The following is a 17,374-nucleotide window of genomic DNA, read 5'->3' on the forward strand; positions in this document are numbered from 1 at the left end:
CACGCTGAATTCTGATGGGATCCTTCCACTTGTTCAGATTACGAGCCTAATGGGGCATAAATTCAAATTAAGAAAAGACAGATGTAGATTAGATGTGCGGAAATTTGCCTTTAGCCAGCGGGTGGTTAATTGCTGGAACAAACTTCCATCTGTCGTTGTGGAAGTTGATAGGTTGAATAAATTTAAGGAGGAACTAGACAGGCATTTGGAGGGAATGGTGCGATTTTTTTTTTTTTTTTGGCTGATGCTGCATAAGCTCATACACTTGCTTTCTTCCATCAAATGCCACTGCTACTACTACTATCAACCACCCGCTGGCTAACTTCTGCACATCTATCCTACATCTCTCTTTCTTTAATTTGAATTTATGCCCTCTCAGATGATTATTCTAAGCAAGAGAAAGAATCCCATCAGCATTGAGCATGCTCAAGGCTTTATACACCTCAATCAGATCACCTTGCAGGTGCCTAGTCTCCAAACACTGTAATCTGCAAAACTTTAGCCTTTCTTCATAAGAGCAACCCTTTGTTCCATTCACTAATCTTGTTGCCCTTCTCTGTACTCATACCAACAGCTCTACATCCTTCTTAAAATGAGGCCTCCAGAAATATATACAGTACTCAAGGTGTGGCCTGACCATTGCCTTATACATGGGAATAATCACCTCCTTATCCCTGCTAGAAAAATTCCTGTATATCATTGACAAGACACCATGCAGACCGTCCTGTATATCATTGACAAGACTTGCAGACCATCTGCATTGCTCAAAAAACTTCATCTCTGCCTGCACAATTACTCCCAGGTCCTTTTCATTTTCTATCACTGTCAGTGTAGTACCGCAGAGTTGATACGTTACTCTGGGAATACTGTTTCCCATATGTAGTACTTTACATTTGTCAATGTTAAACTTTATTTGCCACCTCTCAGCCCACCTACTCAACTTTTCTAGATCCTGTTGCAGCAGCATACTGTCATTAGTGTCATAAACAACCCTGCCAACCTTCATATCGTCTGCAAACTTGGACATTAAGCCTAATATACCATCATCAATATCATTAATAAATACAGAAACAACAATGGACCAACACTGGGGGACTCCACTACTTTAGCCCACGAAGAGCAGTGTCCATTAATTACCACTCTCCGTCTTCTCCCACTCCACCATCCCTTTATCCATAACAGCGATTTGCCTCCAATGCCACACTGCTCCAATTTGTGTAACAGTATCAAAAGCCTTTCTAAGATCCAAATATATGATATCAAAGTTATTCCCTGCATCCAGTTCCTTTGTGACCACATCATAGTATCCAATCAAATTGGTCAGGCAAGACTTTCCCTTAACAAAACCAAGCTGTGTCTGAGCTATAACTGAGGTCTTGTCTAGATGATCCTGCAGTGCTTCTTTAACCAGTGCTTAAAACAGAAGTTAAACTAACAGGTCTATAATTACTTGTGTCTCCCCTTTGATTCTCCTTTGTGGATTGGTGTCACATTTGCACATCTCCAGTCTATGGGTACCTCCCCTAAGTCCAAGGAAGCTCTCATAATTATGGCTAAGGGTTTGCTTACTTCCTTTGCCACCTCCTTTAATATAACTGGATAGATTCCATCCACTCTAGGTGCCTTTCTTATGTTTATCTTCAACAATTTCTCCTCCACTTTACTCTTAGTTATTACAAGATTATCTAGCTTACTACCAGAGTTTAATACACCTCTGGCATTCCCCTCCCTGAATAACTCCTCATGTATGAATATAGATGCAAAATATTCATTTATTTTATTAGCTCCTGAGCAGGATCATCAACAGTTGAACCATCGATATCAAGTGGACCAATCTGATTCATCCCCTTCCTTCTAGAGTTTACATAAGTAAAGAATTCTTTGCTGGTTTTTTTTGCATCTTTTGAGAAAGATTTCTCGTAATCTACCTTTGCCTGCCTAACCTCCTTTGTGACTTGGTTACAGACCAGCTTATATCTATCATAGGCTTCCGTGTCACCTGTTAATTTATATTTAATTTACAAAACCAAGCAGTTGATGGCAATCCCAGAGGATGGCCAATGGGTAGAACAAACATAGAATAGAAGTAGCAAGTATTTTTTTATCATTGTGTTACATTGTGTTCACTTCGCAAGTTGAACAGAAACTTTGTATAAACACACATGATGGGGCATAAATTCAAACTGAGAAAGGATGATTGAAGGCTAGATGTACAGAAGTTTGCCTTCAGCCAGTGTATGGTTGATTGTTCGAACAAACTTCCATTTGTTGTTGTGGAAATGGACAGACTGAATAATTTAAGGAAGAACTAGACAAACTATTGGAGGGGATTGAAAGGTGTGTGGGAAGGTTTTTTTTTTTTTTTTTTTGGCTGATGATTTATATGCTTTGTTTCTTGCATCATTTGCCACTATTAATTCTAATACTTCTGTCTGGTATATATGAGAGGGGTATGAAAATTTCGTTGCCTGAGTATGAAAAGGTAGTGGTACACTTTAAAAATTAAATTTTTTACTTAATGTATAACACTTCAAACAGCAACTCACCAAGTTTCATGCAGTTTCAATTGTCTTTTTTTTTAATTACAGGTCCTGAATCAACAAAGTTGTGTGAATGAGGAAAGATGAACATAATCATTCACCATGCAGTCCAATATTTGGTAAAAAAAGGAACTAACACCAAAGGCAATTCATGAGGATATGGTTACAATAATAGGGGATGCCCCTTCCTATTTCATGGTTAAGAAGTGAGCGGCAGAATTTAAACGAGAGGGAGAGCCTGAAAGATGATCCATAATGCAGAAGACTTGTAACGTCCATCACTCTATGCACACTGTCAACAAATCTCAATGAATAAAAATAATAATAAATAAAATAATAATCTACTAACACAAATTATCAGAATTGTTCATTGCCAATGTTACCGTGATTCCTTTCACATAACAATCAGGCTTTTGACATGCAAAGTTCAAGCAGTCCTATGTTGACAGCAGCCAAAGGCATTACTTTACCCTTACAGCAGTGAGACCAATAATGGCATATCATATTAGGAAACATATACCTTTTTGTGGTTAGGGTTTACAAAACCAAGCAGTTGGTAGCAATACCAGAGGATGACCAATGGGTAGAACAAACATAGAATAGAAGTAGCAAGTATTTTTTTATCATTGTGCTACATTGTGTTCACTTTACAAGTTGAACAGAAACTTTGTATAAAACAGGAGGGGTGGGGAGGTTAGAGAGAAAAAGAGCCAGAAAAATTTAATTAGAGAATTTTGTGCTCTGCTAAAGGGATTTTTTAAGTATGATACATACAAATCCGTAAGTATAGCTCTCTATATATACCACTCTTAAATTAGAACCAGTAAACACATTATTAAGCTTCATAGATTCAGTCTTTGCATTGTAATCACTTAGTACTTCTGTGTGAATTCAACATCAGGACAATGGTAACATTTTAGGGATTTTAACACTTGTCGTTTGTTGAGAAAAGTCTGGATTCAAGTTCTGTCATGACTACACAAAATCAATCACTATAGGGTTGGTCATAATTATTTGGGTGCCTCATAGGGCAATTATGCAAGTTACTTACCTCAGTCTCGATGTAACTATCTAATGTGTAACTATCTAATGCCTTGGACATGAGAGATGCTTGAACAGTTAGTTGCTGACATTTCATTGTTAATAAAATACAGGTAACCCTCGTATAACATGGTAGTTAGGTTCTGCAAAATCTCGTGTAGTGAAAAACCGTGTTATACAGGACTAAAAACCAGTACAAAGAGGTGATTTACGTTCCAAAAGCTAACAAAAATACATTTTTTTTTTATAACTATCGGAAACTTAATTTTTGTTAAAAATAGTAATAGCTGAACAAACACCTTACAAACTGGGATACATGTATGTCAGATATTTATTTAATTTTGTTCCTCTTCATCGCTGCTAAGCACAATCAAATGAGAATGCTTTTTCTGTTGCAGAATATCTTCACCTTTTGAACTTTCTTCTGCAGCATCTAGATTTCGTGTATCTTCTGCTCTCTTTAAAAAATCAGTAATCTGGGTTTGTTTGCGTTTGCTTGATAGATCTTTATAAATTTCATGGTATGGAGCTAAGCATTTTTGAAGCTCCCTTTTGAAATTTGTGTTCCTTTCAGTCAAAGGATCTGCAATCAAAAAATCATCCTCTGAATTGATTTGGTTTACCTCTGATTTCATTTCCATCAAATCTGTTTTGCCAGCCTCTTTTTCCACCAGTAATTCTTGAACGTATTCAGTAGTCATATCATCAAAACTTTCCCCTCCTACCGACTTAGCAAATTCTACCATCCCACCAATACTGTTTTCTGCCAGTTCGACCATATTTCCTGAATGAACTGACTCTGGCTATACATGTTTCCAACGCACATTTAATGCTGAGGTTTTTACTTCTTTGAGTGATAAAGCTATGATTATGATGTAGTTGTCCACAATTGAAAAATTTTCCATTCCTCCATCACTTCAATAGGTTCGGAATCAATTTTTTCCAAAATCCATTGTAATTATTTTCTGATGTAATTAGTTTTATAGGTAGATATAATGCCTTGATCTAATGGCTGAATTAAAGAAGTTGTATTAGGTAGTAGGAGCATTACTTCAATGTTTTGGATGACTTAAATCTTTTGGATGACCTGGTCATTATCCAATAGTAATGAAACTTTGAAATCTAGAGTTTTCCATAGCTGGCACAAAACAATTTTTAAACCATTCTTTAAATAAATCGGCAGTTACCCAAATTATGCCAAAATTCCTTAGACATAATTTAGGGCTGGAATTTAATTCACAACAAAGAAATTATTCCAGTACGGCTCTTAAGAACAAAGTTTAGTAATATATACCCAGAAAAATTTATAAACGATCAAATAAAAACCAAAATAACCTTAAAAAAACCTTAAAAGTCACAAACTGCATGCTTCGAAGTCACAATTTTTTATGGTCTCAAACAAGCATGTTCAGAACATAGGGATTTCCCAATTTTTTTGAATAACGACTAGTGAGCCAACAGTGGAGATTCACAAAAAAGAATGGAAATGTTGAAAAATTACATTCGACAGGGTTTTCTCTGCACAAAAGCTCAAAAATACCATGTTATGCGAGGTTTCTCTAACCGTGTTAGAACAAAACCGTGTTATATAAGCACAGTGTTGTGTGAGGATTTCCACAATTTATCACTCGTGTTAGAGCAAAACTGTGTTATAGAAGTACCATGTTATATGAGGGTTGCCTGTATTTACGAAAAATAAATACGAGAAAGAAAATCATCCATCTTTGCAATGGTACCTCAGCATCACAGATGCCATAATTTTCCTTGATTTGAAATCAAGCCTCATTATAATATTAGTTTTTAGTTCTGATCTCACCCACATTTTTTTTCACTTTGTCACTATTCTTATCCAACGCATCAGCAGTTTGTGTGCAATAAATGTTCCCACATGAATAATAATGCTCTCTTCATCTCTACACTTGATCATCTTTTCCTGAAGCTTGAATCCAGAATGCAAGCAATTATTTTAATATTTTTTCCCAAGCCAATTTGCAAAGCATATCTGGATATTATAAATGTCTGACCTTGTGTACAGATATTATAATGTATAGAGGACTGCATACAGATATTGTCCTGCCTAGAGACCCATTTATGGATATTGTCATGCCTAGAGACCCATTTATTATTTTATTATTATGATTATTATTATTAAGCATTAGGTACAAGGAAGCCTGAGGCTTATGCTGTACCAGCCAAAAAAAAAATTTCTGAATTATCCCCAGAGAAAAAGAAAGAGAGAAAGAGAGAGAGAAGTAGAAGGGAATCCAAGAAAGAGAAGGATGATGATATCCAGCTCGGGACCCTGAGTGTGCCAAGCCCAAACTCACCATATGTGAGCCCCTGGGGAAATTTTATGGATATTGTTATGCCTAAGAGATTTACAGATATACAGATACTGTTGTGACTAAGAGACTTGTTTATGAACATTACTGTGACTATGGGTCTGCACATTTATAAATGTGACTGTCAATTTTCCAATATATATTTTAAGTCCAAAATCTGCAAATTTTGCATCTGCAAGATTATTAAGGAAATCAAGAAGAGCCACCTCCCCGAGAAGATATAGGATTTGGGGAGAACAGAAATTACCATTTAGCATAAATATGAAATTTTCCAAAGGATAAATGAATAAGTAAAACAAAATTCTACCCTACCTGGTATATTGGAAAACATGAAACTGCTAACTGGAGAAGATGGTATTTCCATATGGAAATTTTCACTTTTGTTTACATCTTTACCACTATCAGGATTTAAATCCAGATTAAAATTATCCTTCTGTTTTGACAAACAATGCTCAGCATCCTTTTTTCCATGTACCTCTTGTTCCTTTGATGAATCATTTTTATCATCATCCATGAATGATAACTAGAAATACAAAAATTATTTTTGAATTTTTTAAAATTTTTTTATTAACAAAACATTTATAAATATTCTCACGGTTAACACCAATAAATCAAAGAAATTTTGGATTAGAAGAATATCATTTAATAGTATTTTCACAATCAAAACTATTCACAGAGAAATTTCTAAAATTACATAATAACAGTTTCACTATTCTGAACTTGTTTGGAAACAACAGGATTTGAATTCCAACAATAAATAGATTAGCCATAACTGTTTTCGGTGTTTATTAAAGATAATGAGGGCATATCAAGCGTAATTTCGAACTTTGCAAATTATAAAAAGGTTTTCAGGGTGGTTAATGCCAGAACCATTTGTCACTGATAGGTGGTTCCTGTATATGGAACTACCTAGCAGTAATCCTAGAATAACATACCATTTGGGTGCTACCACACTTAAAGTGTTTCAGAATGAAAAAGACACAGGTAATTGCACTCTCTGACATGAAGTTTGCTGAGCACTTCAGACAGGCATTGCATGGGGATTCTCTGTGATATAGAGGAATTTTGCCAGCAGGGAAAAAAAATGACCTCATTATATGGCAATGGGCCACATCTTATGTACTGCATACAGGCCTAGAAGCCTCATTTCACAAGGGAGATGTGGATCTGTTATAAAGAGTACAGAGGAGAGCAACAAGATTAGTTAGCCACACTAGAGGATGCTCTTTCCAAGAAAGACTTCACTTCAGCAAATTGCAGTTCTTGGAAACTAGGCAAGGAGACAGGGTTGAAGTTTTTAAGGCTTTAAATGGATTGAGTAAACTAAATGCAGATGAAATCCTTAACTCTATCTTGGACAACACAAATAAGGGGATACAAATTGAAAAAAGAATGGTTGTAAGACAGATGAGCAAAAATTTAACTGATTGTTGGATAAACTTCCATCTGGTACAGAGGATAATTGTTCCAGAAAATTCCACTTAAAACAGGGACCAAATTTTCGTAATGTTTATTATTTAAATAAATGAAACAGGCATAATATTTTAAAAGTTTAAAATCTATATAATATTGGTGTAGATACACCATAGACAACTCAAAGAAAATCTACGGTTTGATTTGATTTGATTTGGACTTTACTGGCGCAAAAATGACTGCAGTTATACTGCGCCAAGAAAAGATTAAAATGTCAACAAGTATAAATTCTGGTAACCTTTAAAAAGATTACCTCGTCAAATTGTTATATATATATATATATATATATATATATAAAAACAGTATAAGTTTAAAAGTAAATTATCCAATTTAGATATGTGCGTATATATTAATAGCTTGTAAAAACTTAAAAACTGCTGACACGTGGTCATTGTCTGATAAAATCTGACTAGGTATAAGGCCCAGTCGGATGAGTAAAAGCGGTAAAATATATATTACGAACATGGGTAAAATTAACACAATCTATTAAAATATGCTTTATTGATAAAATGGTGTCGCAAGACTTGCAGAAAGGAGGGTCATCTGCCCTCAGCAGAAACGAATGTGTTAGATGACTGTGTCCTATGCAGAGTCGAGCAAGAACAACTTCCTCGCTACGATTCCTGCGCAGACTGGCCTGCCATGTTTCTATTACAGGCTTTATCTAGTATAATTCATTTGTTCTCTCTCTCTCTCTCTCTCTCTCTCTCTCTCTCTCTCTCTCTCTCTCTCTCTCTCTCTCTCTCTCTCTATGCAATAGTTATTGCCATTGGGAATATATCTTGTTATATATTATTTGCCTGTAGTCTGTATAGGGGACTGACAGGCAAAGATTATCAATAGGAGCTGCTGATTTGGCTGCAGAGTCAGCCAAATCATTTCCCCTTATCCCAATGTGGCTAGGAATCCAGCAGAAGTGGATATCAAACTTGTGTTCATAAAGAGAATGAATCTTCTGCTGAACCAGACAGAGAACTAGATGAGAGTTGTCTCAAAGATATTAAAGCCTATAATATACTCAAAGAATCAGAACATATTACTGACCTTTGGCATTGACAAGTTCGAACGTGATCTAAGGCTAACTCTATAGCATACAGCTCTGCAGTGTATATGCTGGATTCAGGAAGAATCTGCTGAGATATTATAGTGTCTGGGAAGACAACAGTAGATTCTACACACGATGCTGACTTTGAGCCGTCTGTGTAAACTGGCAGGAAGTCGGAATGCTCAGCTCAGTTTGCTGAATAGAGCTGCTGGTAGACAGATGATGGAGTCTCAGACTTTACCCATTTCTTAAGGAAAAGTCACACAATGGGGTATGAGCATGCCAGAGTGGAAGAGTTTCTTTTGGTGTTTGTGCAACCTTGTCTACCATGATGTTAAACTCTCTGAGTAGCTCTTGGACACGAATACAAAAGGTCGGTTGGCAGTCTGACGGATATTGTACAAATTTTCCAACGTGACTCAAAAACGGATGTCCATGTAGGATGGTCTGGCAGGGATTTCAACTTTAAAGCATAGTTTAAAGACAACTGCTTACGTCAAAGCGATAACGGTGGTTCATTTGCTTCGACGTATAAGCTCTGGACAGATGTTCGAAATGCTCCAGTAGCGATACAGATAGCCTGATGGTGGACAGGGTCCAGCCATCGATGGACACTGTCTCTGGCTGAGGAGTATACCTGGGACCCGTAATCTGGTTTGGATCATACAAGTGCACGATAAATAAGTAGTAATGTGCACCTGTCTGCTCCCCAATGTGTAGAGGAGAGAGCGCGAAGAATATTTAGTCCTCTCGTGCACTTTGTAAGAAGTTGACGAATATGTTCTAGAAAGGTCAACTTTTTATCAAACACAGGTCCCAAGAATTTTGTGTCTGACACTACTAAAACAGCATTTTGTGCGAGCCTTAATTCAGGTTCAGGATGAAGATTACACTTACGACAAAAGTGTATGCGAACGGTCTTCTGCAGCGAGAACCTGAAGCCATTAGCAAGTGCCCAGGAATTAAGGTGATTGATGGCTTGTTGCAGTTGTCTTTCAATAACCCTCATTTTGCATTACTGACAAAATATGCTAAAGTCATCAACGTAGAGGGCGCTGTTTATAGCTGGAGGAAGCTGTTCTGTGATAGAATTTACTTTTATGGCGAAAAGCATGACACTTAATACTGATCCTTGTGGTACTCCCTCCTCTTGGCAGAAGGGATGAGAGAGTGAGGATCCCACACGAACTTGGAAAGATCGATTGGCTAAGAAGTTTTTAATAAAAATGGGGAGATGCCCTCTAAGACCAAGGCTATGCAAATCTTTTAAGATGCCAAATCTCCAAGTTGTATCATATGCTTTCTCCATGTCAAAGAACACTGACACCAAATGTTCGCGTTTTAGGAAAGCATCCCGGATGGATGTTTCCAGTCTAATTAAGTGATCAATTCTAAGTACCACATTAACTGAAAATTAACCATACTCTCCAGGATTTTGCACAGACAGCTAGTCAGAGCTATAGGATGGTAATTAGTAGGGAGTTTAGGATCCTTTCCTGGCTTCGCAAAGGCAAGCACAAATGCCATGCACCAGGAATCCAAAAATTGCTCTTTTATATAGATTCTGTTATACAGAACAAGTAGGCGATCCATAGATGTTGGCGAAAGATGTTTAAGCATTTCATAATGGATGCCATCTGCTCCAACAGCACTTGCCTTGGAAAGATAGAGAGCTCTTTTTAGTTCCTGCACAGTGAAAGGCACGTTGTAGGGACAAAGGCCTTTCAGTGTGAAATTTAGTGCCTGTTTTTCTCTTTTATGTTTCAGGACGAGGAACTCTGGGGAATAGATATCCCAGAGATGTTTGAAAATATTTCCCCAAGAGCATTGGCTATTGCAGTGGGCTCTGCAATAGTGCATCCATTATAGTCTAGGATTGATGAGGGGCGGGATGTATATTTTCCCTTCATTTTTCAGATTTTATCCCAGACTACCTTAGTGTTAGTAGACTGGTTAATAGATGATGTAAAACGGATCCATGATTCCTTTTGACTCTGACAGCGAATGTAGCGTGCTTTGACTCATGCGCGTTTGACGGCTATTAGATTAACAGTGGTAGGATGTCGGCAGAATATCCCCCAAGCTTTGTGCATTGTGAATTCCACCATGGGAAAAGGTGGAAACCTTTTCCCAAGCTATGGTGGAATATTGGCAGCTGCATGGACGATATTTTCTGTGATGTTCGTGACTGCATCATTAATAGGCTCCTGACTGACTGCATTAAGGTCAAAATTTGCCTGATGTTGGAAGGCATTCCAATCAGCCTGACAAGTCTTCCACCATGGTAACCTGAAAGTAGGACAATCTCCCCCGCTGTGTAAGCAGGTTATCACAGGGAAGTGAGCACCTCCATATGAGTTTTCCTCCACTTCCCAAGTCAGTGAAGGGAGTAGAGAGGGGGGGAGTAGATAGAAAGATCAATGGCAGAAAACGTACAGGTAGGCATGTGGAAGTATGTGTTGGTTCGCACATTTAGAAGGGAAAGGTCATTGTCATTTAGCATATGCTCTATGGCTTGTCCCCTTCCATTATTGCTAGCACTACCCCACAGGGTGTTATGTCCATTAAAATCGCCTAGAAGTAAGAAAGGGGGAGGCAACTGCATTCCAAGATCATTGAAGTCTTCCTGGGAGATGTCAGTCCCAGGTGGCAAATAAATTGAGCAGAAAGTTAATAGAAATCCCGCTGTAAGGCGAATTGCAACAGCCTCTACGCTGGTTGTAAGTAGCAAGGCCTGAACTGGGGTCTGGTTGCCTACAAGGATAGCCACTCCTCCATGGGCAGAACCATCCGCAATTCTGTCCTTACAAAAAATTGTGATGTTATGTATGGTGGGGGGTCATCATTTGCCTTTAGATAAGTCTCCTGCAAGCAAAAGCAAACTGGCTTATCCTTTTGCAGGAGGGCTTGATGTCATCAGTATTTTGCCGGAATCCACGACAATTCCATTGTAGGAATTTAGCCATTATTTTGGCTTGGTGGGTCCATCAGGCTGCTTCCGAGGTGCTGAGGGTTTACATTTGTTGGTCTTGGATTTATCTTTTTTGGGGAAGTGTGGAGGCTGTCTCGTGTCCATATCTTCCTCCGCAAAGAGTTCCAAGACTGATTCGTCCGGTTATTGTTTCTGGTTACTGGTGGCTCTTCCGATCTTTTTGGCTTTTCTTTGCCACTTGGTTTTGGTAGTGGTGGAGCACTAGGAGGTACGGATATAGGAGTGGCAGCTGACTGTGTTTTTTGGGTGGGCTTTTCTGAACTCAATAAATAGCGTGCAATCAAAGTAAATGACTCTTGAGGTGGTACGATCATCTCAGTTTGTGTACCAATAGTGCACTTAGCAGAAACCTTCTGGGCATATGAAGGTTTCCCGCTATTTATTGGTTGGATATGTTTTATAGCCTCTGGGTAGGAAATATTCAGCTCTGTTTTTAATTTTTGGATTTCTTTTTCATCCTTCCATCGCTGGCATGCTCTAGAGTAGGTGGGGTGCTCTCCTTGGCAATTGACACAGATCAGTTTTAAGGCTGAACATTCCTTGCTCTCGTGGTCTTTAGCACCACATCGAGCACAGGCAGGGTTACCATGACAAGGTGTTTGTGAATGGCCGTATTTTTGGCATCTGAATGCCAAAAATTAATGGATTTGGAATGTAAATCCTCACTGGACAGTTTAGATAGCCTGCCTTGATTGAACTTGGAGGCCGTGGGGTGTTGAATGTGAGGATAAGAACTCAGGTAGGGATGAGATTCCCATCCTTTCGTATCGATATTCTCTTGACAGCTGTCACTCCTTGGTCTTTCAGTTCAGAGCAGATCTTGTCTTCGGAGACATGAAGAAGGTCCCACTCTGATATAACACCTCATGAAGAATTCAGAGTTTTGTAGGGGGTTACGGTGATAGGTATTCCACCTATGGATGTAGAGTTCAGAATTTTTTCCGCTTTTTTTGTGCTGGAAGCTTCGACCAAAAGGTCGCCAGAATGCAGTGGTTTAACGGATTTTGGTGATCCTGCCAACCCTTCTAATCCTTTCTGGATAAAGAAGGGTGACATCTTTCCAACTGACTGCTTTTCGGTTGAATGGAGAATGAGGAAGAGTGGCGTCACTGATGGTGGTGTGTCCTCAGTTCTGGCTCCTTTTACGGAGGTGTTTTCTGTGCTATCATTTCGGTTAGGTAGGGGCCTTGTTAGGGCCCCCAGAAGAAAGAGGATTTAAGTTACTCATAGGAGTAAAATAAAAATTTCAGATGCCCTAAGTACCTCACCCACCACAGAGCCCTATGAGGGGACGCCCACTCGTGAACTAGCAGGTACTGCATACACGAATGGGACGTCAAGTTCGCTCAGGCGCATCATACCCACGTTTCCAATAAGCTAGGGACCAATTGACCCTAGGGTCAATTGGTCCCTAGCGGTTGACCCTAGCAGTAAGAACCACCCACTGATTAATCCCAGTCGGGCCGGTCCAGGATCTCCCGTCTTGTCGAAGCAGGGGCCAAAGTGGTGTATTAAGGCTGGGCCCCTCAACCACCAGGTTCCCCCTTTCTGAATTTCCATGGGTCGTGGTGAATGACTGCACATGCCAGATACTAAAGATGTAATCCTGGAACCAAGGTATGGGCGATAGAGGTCACAGTGATGCTAATCTGGAAGACCAGCAGCATCACTGGTAAGTCCCCTCACCACGTACAGGTGCCCATGTCGAGGGGAAAAATCTATGGTAGTAGCGTGAAAGGCATCATTTCATCTGTATCTCATATTGTGCTCATCCTTCACAACGAGTTGCCCATGTATTGCACTACCTGGAATAAGTAACGCTTCACTAATAGAGAAGACTGTTGTTACTTATTCTTGGTGGGTACCCAACCAGACAGCACCATTTCAAAGCTAGTTGGCTTTTCTTCGGTGGGTGAAAAGCCAACTATCTTTGAAATGGTGCCGGCTGGGTGGGTGTCCACTGAGAATAAGTAACAACAGTCTTCTTTATTAGTGAAGCGTTACTTATTCGAGATAGTGCAATACATGGTAACTCGTTGTGAAGGATGGAAAAGCATTGCCTATTCAGGGGATTTGTGATTTAATTCAGTCAGTGAGTGGGAGTAACTGTCCCTTTCTTCTTCAATGGCATTTCTTCCTCTTCCTCTCCTACTATCACTTTTCTACACCTTTTTGCTTTCTTAAGTCTAATAGAGATAGTATGTGGATAACAAAGTATCTTATCCTATACCATTTTGCAAGTGATGCCCACAGAGAATAAGTAACAATAGTGTGTAACAGAGAATAAGTAACTTCTCTATGTGAAGTGTTACTTATTTGTGGTAGTGCAACACATGGTAACTCGTTGTGAAGGATGAGCACAATATGAGATACAGATGAAACGACGCCTTTCACACTACTACCATAGTTTTTCTTTAAGAGTTGTCTATGGTGTATCTACACCAATATTATATAGTAATGTTTATTGTGTACTTGTACATAGTAAAAAAATGGATGAAGAAACTGAAAAATGAGCAAATTATTTTATGAGACATTTTTGTATTATATGTTATAATATGTTGCACAATGTAAGGTTGAGTAAAGTTCATTGAAGTTCCACTATTTTTCAGTTATATGAATCCAGAGTTGTTTGTGGTTTTTTGCTGTATTTTTTCAGATAAAATTGTGTTGTAGAATTTAGTTACGTCTTTCACATCGAGGTTAACTTTTGTTGCACGATCATGAAGAAGATCATTCTTACAAAAAATATTCAAGTGCTTGGTCAATTTTCTCAAGTGAAAAAGCTTCAATTCTTTAATTTTTCAAATCCTCGTAACTGCAGGGACTCAGATAATAAATACTTGGATACCAGGAACCCCGTCTATTGTGCAAGTGAATAGAATGAATAAATTTAAGGAAGGGTTAAACAAATTATTAGAGGAGATGGACAGATTAGGCAAACAGTTTTTTTTTTTTTACTGTATAAGCATGCTTCCTTTCACCATTTAGCACTGGTACTAATAACAACCTCATTAACCATAATTTCAAATCAAACCTGTAGATACAGCCATTACATCGCTGAGTGGCAGGCATTGACAAAATTAACTATTTTAGCTAATCTCTCTCTCTCTCTCTCTCTCTCTCTCTCTCTCTCTCTCTCTCTCTCTCTCTCTCTCTCTCTCTCTCTCTCTCTCTATATATATAATATATATATATATATATAAATATACAGGGTGATTCACTACCAGTGCGACAAACTTGCAGGAGGTGTAGGGGCACAAAGACAAACCGGAATCACATCGCATTGCAGGGTCCGAAATGCCTTCATCATGCGGTAGAGGACGTTGAACAGGAGGTCGCGTGAACAGCGATCCCGCTGGAAGTCAGCATTTGCGAACCATTTCTATTGAAGAAACCAAGTAGTAAAAGTCCTCCGGAGTGGATAATCCGCAGGCTCCAATGATTGGACGCATTGCAGATGGTATGAACTCATTTGGTTTGTTGACAGTATCCTCCATATAGTGGATTGGGAAATACCCAACCGTTGGCTTATCGCTTGAGTACTCGTACTCAGATTGCTTCTGCAAGACGTAGGACATTCTGGCATCCTCGTCGTTCACTCTCGATTCATGGTACCTCTCATGAAACAACCAGTCTCACGTAACCTTCTGTGCAAAATTAACTATTTTAGCTAATCTCTCTCTCTCTCTCTCTCTCTCTCTCTCTCTCTCTCTCTCTCTTTCCATATATATATATATATAATATATATATAAATATACAGAGTGATTCACTACCAGTGCGACAAACTTGCAGGAGGTGTAGGGGCACAAAGACAAACTTTAATCACATCGCATTGCAGGGTCCGAAATGCCTTCGTCATGCGGTAGAGGACATTGAACGGGAGGTCGCGTGAACAGCGATCCCGCTGGAAGTCAGCATTTGCAAACCATTTCTATTGAAGAAACCAAGTAGTAAAAGTCCTCCGGAGTGGTTTCTGCAGGCTCCAATGATTGGACGCATTGCAGATGGTATGAACTCATTTGGTTTGTTGACAGTATCCTCCATATAGTGGATTGGGAAATACTCAACTGTTGGCTTATCACTCGAGTACTCGTATTCAGATTGCCTTCTGCAAGACGTAGGACATTCTGGCATCCTCGTCGTTCACTCTCGATTCATGGTACCTCTCGTGAAACAACCAGTCTCACGTAACCTTCTGTGCACACGTGCGAAAATCGTATGATGAGGAGCACGCCTGTGCGGGAAACGTTCCTGGTACAAGTGCAGAGCGGCGCGCCCATTACAGTCTGCAGCTCCATACGCGAGGTGCATGTCAGCCAGTTCAACTTTTGAATACTTGTCCATCCTACTGCCTCGGGAACCGGTTCACAAATGCTGACTTCCAGCGGGATCGCTGTTCACGCGACCTCCCGTTCAACGTCCTCTACCGCATGATGAAGGCATTTCGGACCCTGCAATGCTATGTGATTCCGATTCGTCTTTGTGCCCCCTACACCTCTTGCAAGTTTGTCGCACTGATCATCCTGTATATATAATCCAATTAATCCAAAAATTAAATAGAGAGAGATAGAAATTAATAAAAATATATATTAAAAATAAATAAGAAAAAATAGCAGGAAAGCTAACATCAGTGGCAGCTGAAAATCACAATCCACTACATGTTGCTTATAATAAGCTAAATTAAAATAAGATATTTGCCAGTAACAGATTTGGCCATGCTAGTACTAGGCTTTCTGTTTTATTATTTTTCACTGCATAAGGACCACCGCTATGCAAGTCTATTACATCAGCGGTCTGATTTTAGTATCATTCCGTCACTGCATGGATTTGTTTAGCGTTCGAAATTCAGTGATTCTCTGACTATTATTGGCCTCGTGGTCCTCTGTCGAGATGGGGCATAATGGTCAGTCTATTTTATTTCATTTTATTAATTATTATTTTCAATTTATTTGGTCATGTAACGTTAGTCTATGTTTCCACCTTAGTGAGATTTCACATAATTCGGAAATGGGTGCCATCAAGGGGGCGCAGCTAAATTTATTTTAATTGGCTTAATTTTCTAAATTATTTTAGGAACATTGCTTCAACACTACCCTCTTCTTTTTTATTCCCCCCATATATTTTTCTGTTATTGTTATGTTATTTTATTTGGCTAAGTTCTTTTTCACTCTACTGGTTTGCCATGGTTCTGACAAATATCATATTTTAATTTAGCTTTTATATATATGTATAGATAGATAGATAAGTAGATTTGAATATAAATAGAGGAATGCTGATTACATCAGATGTATTAACAAAGGAAAAATTAAATAGGTACCTGTAAAATAAAAGTAAATTAAAATAAAATTAAATAAAAATATATATAGTACTTAATGCTACAGATCCAATGATTTTAACTTCGTCATTAACGGTCAGCAGTCAAAACCAATGGAAATACAGCAAGAAGCAGGGCCTCTGTTTCTGATATGAAATATACGTAGCAAGCTGATGTATATTTCATAGCTGACCCAACAGAGACCAACAAGGAAAGGAATAAAAACCAGATCAATCTAAAATAAAAAATAAAAATAAAATTAAAAATTACAATAAGATTAAATAAAAAGAAATAAAATAAAAAGCCACCCAAAAGGAATTTAAAAACAAAAGTAATATAAAATGCAGATGAGAGGATATAGACAAAGGCAACTTACTGCCGTGGCAAGCAGGAACTAGTGAGATGGGCTGAGAGGAGCAAACGTCAGCCAAGCTGTATTGGTGAACCAAAGAAGTTTTCAGTTTGAAAGTGACAAGCGAACATGCACTGAAAAAAAATGAAGAATCAGAAAGCCCCGAGGGAAGATGAAGTTACTGAAGAGTTGTTAAAATTGGGAGGAAGAGACATGGCACAAAAACTGGCAAGACTTCACAAAATGCATTAGAAAAGGCGTGATGCCAAAGAAGT

At 38.6% G+C, this 17,374-nt stretch overlaps 1 protein-coding gene across 3 annotated transcripts in view; it reads right to left on the minus strand.

Moving 5' to 3' along the window:
- Positions 1-17,374, minus strand: part of LOC150089194 (T-complex protein 11-like protein 1) — a 177,383-nt gene that overhangs the window by 144,476 nt on the left and 15,533 nt on the right. For all 3 annotated transcript variants that reach the window (XM_090388342.1, XM_090388351.1, XM_090388335.1), the window contains exon 2: positions 6,236-6,446. In XM_090388342.1, the coding sequence (XP_090244468.1) occupies positions 6,236-6,437 (202 nt within the window). In that variant the 5' untranslated portion in view covers positions 6,438-6,446. The remainder of the gene's footprint in view (positions 1-6,235; positions 6,447-17,374) is intronic.

The sequence above is a fragment of the Mastigoproctus giganteus genome, chromosome 2, assembly GCF_048544385.1.
Source record: "Mastigoproctus giganteus isolate SK-2022 chromosome 2, ASM4854438v1, whole genome shotgun sequence".
Classification (NCBI taxonomy): Eukaryota; Metazoa; Arthropoda; class Arachnida; order Uropygi; family Thelyphonidae; genus Mastigoproctus; species Mastigoproctus giganteus.